Source organism: Pituophis catenifer, unplaced genomic scaffold (genome assembly GCF_029215685.1).
Source record: "Pituophis catenifer annectens isolate HBS135680 unplaced genomic scaffold, rPitCat1.0.hap2 SCAF_1, whole genome shotgun sequence".
In the NCBI taxonomy this organism is placed as follows: domain Eukaryota; kingdom Metazoa; phylum Chordata; class Lepidosauria; order Squamata; family Colubridae; genus Pituophis; species Pituophis catenifer.
In genome coordinates this window covers 293,865,910-293,881,913 of record NW_027256881.1, presented here as the reverse complement: position 1 = coordinate 293,881,913, position 16,004 = coordinate 293,865,910, and the positions used below count along the sequence as shown (strand labels likewise).

Below are 16,004 nucleotides of genomic sequence, written 5' to 3'. Positions count from 1 at the left end.
ATGATAGAAAACTCCGAGGAGGGTACAAGTCTTGTCTTATTTATAATATAGTATAACAGATTTATTAGGACATCTGGATTCAGCCCTTTGCTTAATTTAAAGTAATATTTTCTTCTGGATGCAAAGTTTAATATACAGGTATAGAAATTATTTTCAAAGAAGCAAAGTTCATGATATAATAGATTTTTATATTTTGCTTACAGTGAAGAAATATATTGATTCTGATCAAAATGAGATTCTACTAGGAATCTTGTGTCAGAACAACATGAAAACACATGACTGATGCACAACATTTGTCAAGATAGTTTCTTCCATAGATACTATTAAAAAAAAATTGGAGGAATACTATATTGTTTATCTAAGGCATTAAAGGCATGCCGTCTTTTAAAGGAATATAGATAGCACAATGAATACAACAGTTGAAGCAATAGTGCTGAAAAACTACAATAGAAGGAGAAAAATGAAAATCTACATGTGAACAAGATTAAAAATTCTTTTTCATAAAATAGTTAATACTTAAATATATATAGACATTTTGGGAAACCAACAGCTATTGCACAACTTATACAACTAATGTGCTCAGTTTTAAATTATTACAGTAAAAATAATACTTGCCCTCCTTCTCTCATTAACATTCTCTTAACCATTCACTTAAAAAAAAGAATATGTAAACAAACCCTCACTGTATAGGCTCTAATAGTAATAGCAATATCCAAATATTTGACAGGTGTCTTATATCATGCTATTAAACATGTTAAACTTTTATATTTGTTTTTTTTTCTTTTTGCAAAGCCAGTGCTTTTACCTGTAAAATGTGACTTCCCAAATGTGACTCAAATACATCAGTGGCAAGGGCACTGGGGCTTCTCCTGCGCTGGGCACCTATAACTGAATAAAAAAGGGATTATGTTGCAATCTCTGCACATTTAATCACAATGCATCCCAATTTAGGTTATTATTATTATTATTATTATTATTATTATTATTATTATTATTATTAATTAATTAATATTTTCTACAACCTTAACATTTGAAAAATTATGATTAGGGAAAAAATATAATTCTATGAAAAACAAAGGAGCCCTAATTCTCCACTTTATTTCTTTATGTGGAAGACTGTATTCAAAGGTTGTTCAATATTCCAGACACAGGTTACTTACACATGTATCTCCATAATCAAAATAAATTTATACAAGCTCCAGAATTTATCTAACTTGATACAAAGTTGAATGATTATACTCAAGCATACATATTTTGCTATTGTTATATTGATCAGTTATAGAAGAGCAGAAGAGAAACAGAGCATGTTGAGACTATAAGCATCTTTCCTTGGTTGAGCAATATACCCACCTACGGGAAAAAAAATGCACAGAAAAAAATCCTGAAGTTTTTTATTAGCTTGATTCTATCAAATGATTTTTGGAAAAAAGAACTCAGAAAATTATAACCTTGAAAAGTTAATAAAAATATATCCTATAAAACAGCTTCAACCTTTATTTGAAGAAGTACACTTCAATGACAGCACTGTCAAAAATAGTTTTAGGACTGCAGGAAATAAAAATACAGAAGAAACCCAAACAATAGTACTGATAGAAGAGAATATCGGTAGCTCTAACGTTGAAAAATACAACGTTACCATACTAAGTAATATCTTCAGTGCAAATAGTGTGGTTAATATTTAGTAAGCCAATATCAAATATTTTTATATATTAAAATAAGAAGGAAAGTGTCCAATCTTCTAAGCCAAACCTTAAAGGTAAAGGTTCTCCTCGCACATATGTGCTAATCATTCCCGACTCTAGTGGGCGGTGCTCATCTCCGTTTCAAAGCCAAAGAGCCAGCACTGTCTGAAGACATCTCCGTGGTCATGTGGCCGGCATGACTAAATGCCAAAGGCGCACAGAACTCTGTTACCTTCCCACCAAATGTAGTCCCTATTTTTCTACTGGCATTTTTTATGTGCTTTCGAATTGCTAAGTTGGCAGAAGCTGGGACAAGTAATGGGAGCTCACCCTGTTACAGTTCGAACAGGATTCGAACTGCTGAACTGCCGACCTTTCGATTGACAAGCTCAGCGTCTTAGCCACTGAGCCACCACATCCCCAAGCCAAACCTTAGGAACATTAAATATATGGTTCTGACATGGGAAATGTCAGTCCAATGTATGTGAAATTATTAATTCCTCATTTACAATATGATCACAATAAGAATTTCTCTGCTGCTTATGGCAACACCAAATGTATGCAATGGATGCCACTTGTTTTTCTCCTGGTATGGATTAAATTATAAAATTTGCTTGTATTTGTTAAAACATTCCTTTGTTAAGAAATGTTGTTTTATTAAACCTTAAAGTACAATTGAGAATGCACCATCTTTTGCCCTAATTTGGGTGAAACTCTTTATTGCAGCCTTATATTGTATTTTTAAAGATCAGCCTCTCTTGTGCAAATGAAACAAAGACATGATGGAAATATAAGTTTTGGGGAAAATAAAATTATCTATATTTCTTTTCTAAACAACTTCTGCTCATCAAATGTTTTATCTCCTGGCAAAGAGATATCTTATAAAATAAAATAAAACAAAGCACAAATGTCCTTTCTTGGGCATTGCATGCCCTTTTTTTCTAGGAGAAATTCTTCCACAGTTTCTCAAAGGAAGGCTTTTTTCTTATCACAGACAGTGGCATTGATATTGAAAATGCCCAATGGAACAAGTTTTCTCATAATATCTTCCCTTGGAATGCAACTGAAATGTGGGAAATTAGAAAGATGGCAGATATATATATATATATACATACATACATACATACATACATACATACATACATACATACATACATACATATATATATATATATATATATATATATATATATATATATATATATATATATAATTTGGTCATCTAATGCAAAAACGTAGCACTTGGAGTTTTGCCAAAAGCTGTTCTCCTTTGAAATCATTTCTAAAGCAAATTCTCTTTCATCAAGCTGAATGAGAAATGACAGGAAAAAAAAATACAGAATGTCTCTGCCAAGCACTACTATAAGTCTGAAGCCTAGGCTTTACGGAGCTGTAACAAAGTTGTGATGGTAGGTTAGAAAACAATACAATGTCCTCCCTGTGCCTCAAATTTCCTCTGCTGCATGTCCATCTGATCTGCAGTTGGTTTGCATAAAATACATTGAGATGGCTACTGAAACTGTTGCTTAGATGCTATGGAACGACTCCATAAACATTTGTTTCCACACATTCCTTATTTAGTTTCCTAAAATTGTTACTTTTTAGGGGGGGGCAGGAAATTAATCAAAAGCAGGTACTGCCAAATTTACAAATGATCAGAGAAGTTCTAAAAGTATAAATATGTTACAATAAGTAATTGCACTAATATCCCTAACAATGCTACAGAACATACAAAAATAGACCATGTTACACTCATATGTCGTGGTTTATTGTAATGAAAGAGTCCTAGGTTTCACTTCATGTAGTACAACTACCCATTGGGGTCAGAAAAAAGAGCTTTTGTTATTAAGCAGATACATGCTGAAATGTAAAGATTATAATACTAATATATGCAGCTATGCACAAAATGTAGCATGAAGTAATATATAAGCAGCAGTGAGGTATCTTCCTACCTCCAGAAACAAAATTAGATATCATAAAAAAGCTTCCGTTATGCCTGTCAATATCAGCAGAGATAATCTCTTATTACTGAGTTCTAATACAGAACTCAAATACATGTGTGGCCTTCCAATTCAATGCAGGAGAATTGTTAGTACATTAACTGGTCCTTTCTTGCCAGTAAACAGACAAAATCTTGTAAACAAGAGAGCTCAGGGCATATGCTCTCAGGCCTGCAAGAAACTGTTAGATTGGAATAAATCTTCTATATCTGCAAGTTTACTACATTACTGGAAGAAATATTTTTGCAAAAACTCTTATTTTACACATAGTGAACCCAGTGACAACACTCATTACTTATTGGCAAACACAACAAAGATGTACCTCGGCCAATCTGTTCAGTATCTGCTACTGAAAGCAGTGGATTTCTTTTCTGGAATCAACCTGTGATCATTGATCAATCTAGTGAGAAGAAATTCTAGAGAAATGATTTGTAACAGGCATTTGCATTATCAGTGCCGAAAGACATAGGACATCCACTAAGAGTAGACAAGGATTTTGGTTTGAAAATGTAGCATTTTGAATATTTAATTTCTTTGCAGGAAACACTGCACTTTTTATATCGAGCAACAAATTTCCTGCTGAAATAATGTATTACCCTAAAACTTAGAGAAGCTGAATGCTCTAAATCCAACACTTTGTCATCTTGATTTCAGAAAGGAAATCAAGGTGATATATACAAGTGTATTTCTTGTTATTTGCTATACTTAACATAGGGTCATTTATTAACATAAGGATAAAAGTATTTTTTAAAAAAAATATGCCAAAAGCTTTGATTTTAGGCAACACCAAAGAGCGGTCAGCCAGTTTCCAATGCTCTGAAAGATGATTCCATTCCTGTGATATTAAATATGTTTACAAAACATTATGTTAAGCTATTTAAATTTTAGTATCTGGAGCAGTGAAGGATTGGAAAATGAGTAAGAACACACAGTTATAGCTAATTGGTTAAAGAGAGCTGGCACATGAGGCAACTTGAGCTATGATTGGTTGCTGTGAATGAAAAGGGGGAGTTTCCTTATTTCCCGTGTTTTTCCCTCTGTGTGCTGTGTGTGCTCTTTGTAATTTACCTCATGATGTTCCTGCTGTGTTGATTTACCTGACGATGCTCCTGTTTGCCTATCTTATTTAATGTAAAGATATTTATTTATATAAAACTGCAAGTTTGTGTCGGCGTCTCTGACTCCATTTGGATACCTGCTGCGCAAATTCCCTGACATATCAGTAGGTGCAAAAAATAAAACAAACACCAGGCCTTAGCATTAGTGCAGAAGAAAACTGTGAAATTTCAGAACCCGAGTCATAGTTCCATCCAGCCAAGAGTGTAGTTGGATCAGAGACACCGAGAAGCACCAGAGAGACAGGGCATAGAAGAGTTTTTAATGATTTTTCACCTTTAAAAATTAATTTGACTGAATCCCAGAGGGACTCTTTTCTAAGCATATATAAATTTACAATATGGTTTATCTGGAAGAAAACATTACTGAACTCAACATTACATACTTTTGATATGCAATGATCATGGAGAAGACAGAGCAAATGAGTGAGGAAAAAGAGAAGGCAAAAATACTGGGTTTGCATCAACTGCAACCATTTGCTAATCCAGCTCAGGAAGAGTACATATATGAGACCTTCCTGACTGCTTATGAACTTCGATCTACTACATCCCTACATAAATGTTTTAACTGTTTACTCCAGTTGTGACAAAATGAACCACAACTGCACAGCATATTACATTCAATTAAATAGAATTGCCAGAAAATAATTTGTGTTAGTGTGCGGCAGTGCTGGAAGACAACAAATGGCGCTGTTTCCTTACTTAAGAACTTTCTCCATGAACCCAAATCCCCATAATCAAGCTTAAAACAAACATGGTCAAGAAAATCCTTTCTTCTTTTGGTTTGTTGAAAAAAGCTCTCAGCTCTCAGTTTAAGTTGCCTGTGGAAACTGCATATTTGCTTAGGAAAGCTTTCTCTGCTCTCATACAACAGTGTCCAGGGAAAAAGGACAGGATATTAACATCAAGTCAGAGTGCCACTATATAGCATCAGACTGCACTAGCTTGTAAAGAAAAAAGTCTAAATCTGTTGTCTTGATTTTTTTCCCTGATCCCTAAGGTTCATGTTTATGACATTTGTAACATCTGCTACAAATGCTGAGGTAAGTCAGGCACAACCTTATTACTTCCAATCTAATGCTCCATTCATCCACAGGGCTTTTGTATGCCACAAGTATGTCAAAAACAGCAGGATCTACATGAAGCAGGATACAATACACGCATTCCTGAAATATACTGTACTGTATGTTAGAGACACAATGTTATTGCCAGCAGACTTTTTTAATGTTAGTGTAAGATTTTTTTAAAATATATATATTTCTACTGAAAACCCTCATAATACTTGGGAAACTACTACCTTAGCAATTTTTAAACACACACACACACACACACACACACACACACACACACAAAGTCTTATTTTGGGTCTGCATGTTCCAAAAGCAATGTACATATATGTTAAAAACAAAGCACCAATGTAACGGGGGGGTGAACTGGAGAATTTGCAAATTCATATATTAAGAGACTTTACAAGAGAAATAAAATTTACAAAACTAGAACAAGACAAATAATGAGCAAAGTGAACAAAGAAAATAGTCACATAACTCAGAGAATGATAGTAGATTGAATAGTCAACTTTAACTCAAATAAGAAGTCATCTGAAAACTGGAAATAAGAAAAAGAATAAAAACACAGCCTATGGCTGAACATCAGACATTTCTGTCCTAAGTGAAATATAAATACAGAGAAAGTCAACATATTTCAACAATTAAGCCAAAACTTTATTTGTCTTTTATTGCCATAATTTGCCCTTGACTCAATGAATGACACATTTTTAATGAGCTACAAGACTATCCATATTTCTTTTTTTCCCATTACGGGATTTGCCTTCATTTACTATAAAATATCTATATAAGTTAAATTCAAATTGGACATGAATCCAAGACAGTATTTATTGTGGATTGTCTTGATATAGATAAAATTGATTTTTAGAGAACTAGATATTTAAAAACAAGACAAAATGGATAGGCAAACACTAAGTAAGTTTACTCATTTTTATCAGAACAAATATGAAGGGCTGCCTTGCCCAACTGAGCATTCACATCTTCGAGTCTTAATTTTTGTTTTCTAGATAGTAATGTTTCACTTCTGCTTAAATAGAGTCAAGTTATTTGAGAGAGTGGCTATCTCTCATGCCCATGTGGATAGATGGGCAAGAGTTGGTCTACCTCAATTAAACAATGCTTTTATCAGGACCCAGGAAGATGCATTTTTTTTAATTGAAGCACTTTCTGGGATGATATCCATCTAGATATCTGTGTAGCTCCCATAAAAAAATGATTTTTCTCCCAGGCCCTTGTGGAGGGTGGTTATGGAGCCCTGGTTGATTGTTAGATGTGTGATTTGTTGGGACACTAAGATTTTTATGTTTTAATTGTACATCATCCAGAATGGAAGTTGTGCATCTAATCAAACATTCTAGAGTTGACTATAGAACAGTTCTATAGAAATTGATACATTATCCTATACATCTATTTTTAATTTCTTACACAAAGCTTTAGCATGGAATACTATTAATTTAATCTTTTGATTGACTACTCTTAATGGATTATTTATGGCTCTGCAACAAAAATAAAGCCCTTTGCTTTTTCTACAACTAATTTGACAATACTTCCCCAGCAGCAGTTCAAAAGTATTATTTTTAATAGATTACTGGTACATAGAATTTCGCAGCCAGCATTTTTTTTGGGGGGGGATATATGTGCCATCAAGTCGATGTCTATTCTTACAGCAATTTCAGCAAATCCAACATTGGAACATTGTTCATTGCTACTGCAACCAGTTCTAGCCACATTGTTGTTGATCTCCTCTTCTTTTTCCTTCCATCTGTCTCCATATTACAGCCTTTTTCAGAGAGATGGGTCTTTGCATAATGGGTGTGAAATAGGATAATTTGAGCCTGGTCATTTGTGCCTTGAATGAGTGATTGATTTCTTTGATGATTTATTACTTTGTTTTTTCCCTGGCTGTCCACAATATGCTCAAGAATGTTCTCGAACACCAACATTCAAAAGTGTCAATGCTCTTCCTGTGTTGTTTCTTTGAAATCTAATTATTACTTTCATAGAGTGCCACAGGGAATGCCATGGCTTGCATAATCTGATCTTTGTAGGTATAGCCATATCAGCATTTGAATCTTTTCCAAGGCTTTTATGACTGCTGTATCAAGTGTTAAAATGTGGTGCATTTCTTGACTGATTTTGTTTTTTGTTTTACTATTGATGATTTATTCTAAAAGGCAGAAGCAACCCACCACTTTGTCATCTTCACTGACATTTCTAAGGATGGTTCTTCTATTACAGTGATGGCGAACCTTTTTGGCACTGAGTGACAAAAAGGGAGCACTTCGTGTACTCGTCATGGCTGCGACCAGGAAGAGGAGCTGCCCAGCTGGCATGCACGCACTGGATAAGGTACTTCTTGTTTCCGGCACACACATGTGTGCTGGCCAGTAAATTACTAGCTGGCTCTTCTGGTTTCCAGCACTGCCGCACGCACAAAGGCCAGCTGATTGTCACATGCACATGCATGCCAGAAACCCAGAAGAGGAACGGGCAACGCCATGTGTGCCACGCGAAATGGCTCCACGTGCCACTTCGGGCACACATGCCATAGATTCACCATCACAGTTCTATTACATAAGTGCAGCTAAGATACACTGGAGCTGGGGAACAGGTTATGTTTTAGGTAGTAGTCAGTATAACTGAACTTAATTTCTATTTAAAGTAACTTTACTAATTCTTTCCATTACATTCATGTAGTCATTTTCTACTTCCAGTGGATGAACATGAAGATTCCCTACATTTTCATTTAAAGTTGTTGATTGTCATCTCTCATATCCATTCACAACTTGCAATTATGGGATTTCTTCAACAGCAGCTACATGGCCAATAGCCTATGGAACTGTAATACTGTCTGTCATTCATTGGTATATGATTTCAGTGTTGCAAAACAAGATATGAGTTATTTATAAATTTGGTGGCTGCAAATATTTCATCTTCTTTAATTCTGGAATATATTTATCAAAGAAGTCTAAACCTGAGGGAAGTATAAAAATTGCTAAATGAGAAGCAATGCTAACAATTGCTAACATATTAAATAAGAGCAACAGCTCTTTTATTTAATGTATTAGAGTGGAAAAGGAGAAAATTTTCATCATCCAAGCCATATATTTTAGTCAAAACTCCAAGGATTATTTCTTTTTAGCCCACAACCTGGATATATTCTCTTTTACATTTCTTTCAAATTTGGTAGAAACAATTAGAATGCTAAACAGTTTCACTTATATTAGACATAATACAAAGAAAGCAACACTCATATTTAGCAGCCCAGCAAAGCCTTCCCTTCCCTCCTATGCAAGTAAGTACCATAAAGTAAACTGGTTCTACAATAAGCTTCTCTCCGATGTGTATTCAATATATCTTCAGAGAAAAATTAGCAGAACATCTTGCTGGTGATGTCATTAAGCTGTTGGATAAAGTTAAGCCTACATTCATACATTCTGATGTACCATGTATTTTACAGTGTTTTGGTGTACCTATGTCCTATGGTTTGTAAACTATAGTTTAATGATTTAATATGAAATTTGAACTGAACCCATTGTACCTTATTTAATAAACCACAGATAAGCAAACTATGACTCTTTCACAGTGATGGTTAATCTTTTTGGTGCTAAGTGCCCAAAGCGCATGTACATGAGCGCAAATGCCCACATGCATGCCCCAATCCCCAAAATGCAATGTGAGTGCCCCCGCACATGCGCCCCACCCAGGGATGAAATGCTCCCAGTTCGGACTGGATTGCCCCATCCAGTAGAGATGGAGGCGGGTGGTTCAGAGAACCAGTAGCAAAAATCCCTGCCTCCCCCCCATTGCCCAGCTGAGCTGCGCAATCATCAGAGACTTTTTTAAAAATTTTAAAAGCATTTTTTTCTACAACCTCTTTGGCCAAAAAAATGCTTTTAAAAGTTAAAAAAAAGCCTCTGATGATCGCGCGGCTCAGCTGGGATCATCAGAGGCTTTTAAAAGCATTTTTTCTACAACCTCTTCGGCCGAAGAGGTTATAGAAAAAATGTTTTTAAAAGGAAAAAAAGCCTCTGCCGATCAGGCAAGTCAGCTGGGATAGTCAGAGGCTTAAAAAAAAAAAGAAAAGAAAAGAAAGCCTCTGCCAATCAGTCAAGTCAGCTAGGATCGTCAGAGGCTTTAAAAATAAAGAAAGCCTCTGCCGATCAGGCAAGTCAGCTGGGAGGCTTTAAAAGCATTTTTTTTACAATCTCTTCAGCCAAAGATGTAAAAGTAAAAAAAAAAAAAAAAGTTGGCCACGCCCACTCAGTCATATTACCCCCCCACCAAGCCATGCCCATAGAACTGGTAGTAACAAATTTTACATTTCACCACTGGCCCCACCCCTGCACATGCGCACACATTCCCTGCGCACGTCCACCTGCGCATGCGCCCCAGCCCCCATTTTGGCTTCCAGTTTGGTGCAGGAGGGTTTTCAGGCCCAAAACGGGGCATCGGGGGGGGGCTCGTGATCTCCACAGTTTCTCTCCCTAGCGCGTCCTAGCTTTCTCCTGCATTCCTGCCTTCCATGCCTTCCCCAATCTTTGCAGTTTTCCCCCCCAGCGCATCTTAGCTTTCTCCTCCATTCCTGCCATGGAGAGGCACCTGTGGAGGGTAGAACCTACAGAGATCGGGGAAAGACCCGCCCTTGCGCATGTGTGGCAGAGACCTGAAGACCAGCTGGCCGGCGGGAGACGCTCAGGCATGCACGGTGGAGCTGGGCTGGGGCAACGGCTGGCATGCCCGCAGAGAGGGCTCTGCGTGCCACCTGTGGCACGTGTGCCATAGATTCGCCATCACGGCTCTATCAATTATGTCTCTATAAAATCAAACTATGACAGTGTTTCTCAATCACAGCAAGTTTAAGATGCGAATTCTGGGAGTTGAAGTTCACAGAAAAGTTGCTGAGGTTTCTCAGAAACATTGACTTAGAATAAACATTACTCTATTTAAACATCCATTCTTTAGTTGGTCATTCCATAGCACCATGTATTTGAGATGCTATTTACATTTCTCATCATAGCTTACATAAAATGCTATTTAATGTAATGTAAATGATATTTACATTGATATTTCTCATTTAGCTTACAAAACTTTTCAGACATATTACGGAATTCTATGTACCGATATATATCCCCCACCATTTTTAAACAATATACAATATATATATATGAAGCACGAAGCCGAGAACACCAGCCTGAAGATGACGAATGAGACTTCGTCGAAACGTCGCCAAGACACTTCCAATTTTACGTGGGAGAAGACCCGAATAACCAAAGACCTACATACAAACACCCGCGAAAACCTGAGAAAACATATATATATATATATATATATATATATATAATTAAAATCTCGGGTGTTTTCCCGCATCATTGTAAATAAGTTGGTTAAAATATTTAAAATTCTGGTTAAAATCCCATCTTAAAATCTTCTAAAAATCCTTACAGAGCACTCTGCAAGGTCTTTAAAACCTCAGCTAAAATCCTACCAGTGACTTTAAAAGTTTTTCTTATAGCAACGTTTCAACAGGCTCACAACCCTGTCATCTTCAGGCTCTTGTTTCGGCCACTCGCAGTTCGTGTTGGCAGGGGGGCAGAGGTCGACCTCGAGGCATCTCGCATGGGGAGTGCCACAAGGGTCGGTCCTCTCGCCTCTTCTGTTCAACATTTATGTGAAGCCGCTGGGTGAGATCATCCGTGGTTTTGGGGTGAAGTGTCACCTGTACGCTGATGATACTCAGCTGTACATCTCCACCCCAGACCACCCCAACGATGCCCTTGATGTGATGTCTCGCTGCCTGGAGGCTGTGCGGGTCTGGATGGGGAGGAACAGGCTCAGACTCAACCCTTCCAAGACCGAGTGGCTGTGGCTACCGGCGTCCCGATATAGTCAGCAGGTGCCATCGCTGACTATTGGGGGTGAATCTTTGCCCCCCACAGAGAGGGCGCGCAATCTGGGTGTCCTCCTGGACGCACGGCTGTCTTTAGAAGAGCATATGACGGCCGTGGCCAGGGGGGCCTTTTATCAGGTTCGCCTGATCCGCCAGTTGCAGCCCTTTCTGGACCGGGACGCCTTGCGCACGGTCACTCATGCCCTTGTCACCTCCCGGGTGGACTATTGTAATGCTCTCTACATGGGGCTCCCCTTGAAGAGCACTCAGAGGCTCCAGCTGGTCCAGAATGCGGCCGTGCAGGTGGTTATGGGCGCACCTCATTGTGCCCGCGGGACACGCCTCCTGCGCGAGCTGCACTGGCTCCCAGTGGTCTTCCAGGTGCGATTCAAGGTATTGGTTACCACCTTTAAAGCGCTCCATGGCATAGGACCCGGGTACCTTCGAGACCGTCTTCTGCCACCAATAGCCTCCCACCGACCAGTCCGTTCCCACAGAGAGGGTCTCCTCAGGGTGCCATCAGCCAAGTTATGTTGGCTGGCGACACCCAGGGGGAGGGCCTTCTCTGTGGGAGCCCCAACCCTGTGGAATGAACTGCCCCCGGAAATACGTAAGAACTCCGACCTCCGGGTGTTCCGCTGCGCACTGAAGACCCTGTTGTTCCGCCAGGCAGGGCTGTCAATATAATAATTTTAAATTGGGGTATTTTAATTTTTGGGGTTTTAAATCGGCCAAATCTATTTAATTATTTTAATTTTTAATTATTGTTGTGTCTTGTGTTTTTAAATTGGCTGTACACCGCCCTGAGTCCTTCGGGAGAAGGGCGGTATAGAAATAAAATTATTATTATTATTATTATTGTTTCATTTAAAAGCGATGGGATCTCTGTTGCGAGGTCGGAGCTGTCACTTATCTATATTTGCTGCTGCTGACGTATGCTGGTTAGCCTGTAACTCTGTGTTGTGATTGGAGGACAGCAGTTTTTCTTCCTGCTTCCTCAGTGCCTCACCTGCTTAGGCGGTGGTTGGTCTTCATATCCCTCTTCACCCAAGTACCAATCAAAGAAGCCTTGACAGCTATCCAAAACAAATATAACCTCCCCAAGCACATCCTAGATCTGACCAACCACTGCCTATCCAACACATACTTCATCTATAACGGACAAAAATACAAACAAATAGAAGGAGCACCCATGGGATCACCCCTCTCACCTGTCATTGCTAACCTCTACATGGAACACTTTGAAACCCAAGCTCTAGAAAAATCTGATCACAAACCGAAACTCTGGCTCAGATACGTAGACGACACCTTCATAATCTGGCCACATGGGAAAGAAAAACTGGACAACTTCCTCACACACCTCAACAGCTTACACCCCAAAATACAGTTCAGCATGGAAACAGAAGCGAACAACCAACTTCCCTTCCTGGATGTCTTAGTCTACAAAAAATCCAATGGCTCCCTAGGACACACGATCTACCAGAAGAAAACACACACAAACCGCTATCTGCACGCACTCTCACACCACCACCCAGCACAGATCAACTCCGTAGCCAAGACACTCATCTCCAGAACAAAATGCTTAGCTGATGAACAACACCTAAAAACTGAACTATACACTCTCACTAACGTACTAATATCCAATGGATTCCAAAGAAATAAGATCACCAACCTAATCCAAAAAGAAACCCCCACTAAAATCCAAGACAGAGAACAAGAAAACGGCAAAGTCCTCCTCCCATACATAAAAGGCACCACAGACAGAATCAGCAAGTTCCTCCACAAACACAACATCAAGACAGCATTCTGCACAAACCGAAAAATATCCACCATCCTAAGAAACCCCAAAGACAAAATTGAGTTAGAAAATCAAGGAGTATATGAAATCCCTTGCACCGCCTGCCCCATCACATACATCGGACAAACCAACAGAAGAATAAGTGCACGCATTGAAGAACACAAGAACTCAGTTAGAAAAAAGGAACCAACTTCTTCCCTGGTCCAACACCTCAAAGTCACAGGACATGATATTGACTTTAAAAAGACCAGAACTATTGCCAAAACTGAACACTTTAACAACAGAATAATCAGAGAAGCCATCGAGATAGAAAAACGTCCACACAGCATGAATAAACGAGATGATACCTCCCGCCTGCCAGCCATTTGGAAACCCGCCCTTATTGACAAACAAGTCCCTAACACAAAGAATGACACCAGACCCACACTCACAAGAGCCACACAGGATGTAACCACCACACATCCACGCAGAAAGCAGACTCAAACCCACACTGATGATCAGACATGACCACGGACCAGAAGCCAGACCACAGCTGCATCATTAGCCACTTTAAACCCCTCCAATCCATACATGAAGCAGACTGACACCCAACATGAAGAGATGGCACGGCCACGAACACGAAGCTAAACAACAGCAACACAGCTCACCAGCTCAAATCCCCCTGCTACTCAGACTAACCCGAGCACAACCAAGCCCCCACCTAAACAGAACACACACCCATCCAATCAGAGCACAGCCAAGCCCCCATCCAATCAGAGCACAGCCAAACCCCCAACCAATCAGAACACACCTCCACCCAATCAGAACACAGCCAAGCTCCCACCCAATCAGTTCACACCCCCACTGGCAGTTAAAAGGAAGAAACAGCTGCGATCACACACATTGCTCCTAGAAGCACGAAGCCGAGAACACCAGCCTGAAGATGACGAAACGTTGCCAAGACACCTCCAATTTTACGCGGGAGAAAACCCGATTAACCAAAGACCTACATATAAACACCTGCGAAAACCTCAGAAAACACACACACACACACACATATATATATACATATACTACACACACACACACACACACACACACACATCTATGTATTTATCGATCTATCTATCGATCTAGATCTAGATATATAGATAGATGTAGATACACACACACACACATATGTAGAACTCTCCCTTGGGTATCTGGTTCATTTTATTCTACAGTCATGATGGGCTGTATTTTTTTTAGCCCATCTGGACAACAGATGTAATATTTAATAGCTACGGTTCTTCTGATTATACAATAGTGAATAGTGAACAAGTACAATAAGTTGTCTGGATGGCCTTTGGTAATATGGAGACTTCTACAAGGTTTTCTTACAGATTTTCTCTCTCAAGCAGCACCCCTGCTCAAAAAGTGATTTAAGATTTTACCCACACTGAGTTTGGAAGCTTTCAGCAAGGAGTATAAAATCTGCATTAGTCAAATACTAAGCTTGACAAGCTTCTACTGAGTCCATTAAAAAAAGGAAAAGTGCATGAATTTCAAGCTTGGAAGCCTCTAATTACTACATGCTTAAATTTTTAACTAGCAAGCCCTGATAAATTGCTACACTAACACTAGGGAAGATTATCTACTTGATCTTTGCTGGTGAGACTAAACTAGGAATGCTGTTCCTGGTAAGACAGCCTTCCAACTTTCAGGGAATAAATTTAGAACCTATTTCTATGAAGTATAGAAGATTTATTTAGATTAATGGAAAAAAACTATTTGACACTTTAGCTGATAAATGATACAACATATAGCCCTAAAAACAGAGGCAGAACTATAGTTATACTGTTGATTAGACCGTAACTGATTTAGCTACTTGTGACACATGGACACACCTGCTTGAACATGCCTTGGAATGGAAATTATATGTAAAATTCAAGCGAATGTTTTTTACCTATATCAATAGATAATATTGATATGTATTAGAGGTCTTTGCTGTAAATAGTGGTGCCCAGAGAGGTACAGCTGCCATAATTCCCAGCAAACATGACCTGTGTGGGAATTATGGGAGTTAGAGTCCAATGCATCAGAAGATTTCAGGCTAAAAAAACTAGTAGAATATTACATTTATTTGTTATCAACACCTACCTATCACATTAGAAGAGTTCTTAATAGAAAGATGTAACTCATTGCATTACATGAAGAAGCCCATGTGGAATTTTGTTTATATCACAAGTATATGTATATGAGATACCAAAAGATGTGCTCATAAGCACCACTTAAATATATGTATTTTGCACCTTCAAGTTATTGTTGACTCCTGGCAACTGTTTGTAGAAGTCCCTGCAGTTTTCTTGGCAATGGAAGTTGTTTATCACTTCCTGCTTTCTAAGGCTGGGAGAGAGTGTGACTGGCCTAAGAACACACAGCTGGCTTTTGTTCCTAATGTGGGATTGGAATTCATAGTCTCTGAATTTTTAGCCCT

The 16,004-nt window shown here is 38.6% G+C and overlaps 1 protein-coding gene across 1 annotated transcript in view; it reads right to left on the bottom strand.

Annotated features, from left to right (window-relative positions):
• The window catches only part of NPAS3 (neuronal PAS domain protein 3), a 745,489-nt gene that overhangs the window by 350,125 nt on the left and 379,360 nt on the right, over positions 1-16,004 (bottom strand). The window contains exon 4 of the mRNA XM_070931372.1: positions 806-888. Coding sequence (XP_070787473.1) covers positions 806-888 — 83 coding nt within the window. The remainder of the gene's footprint in view (positions 1-805; positions 889-16,004) is intronic.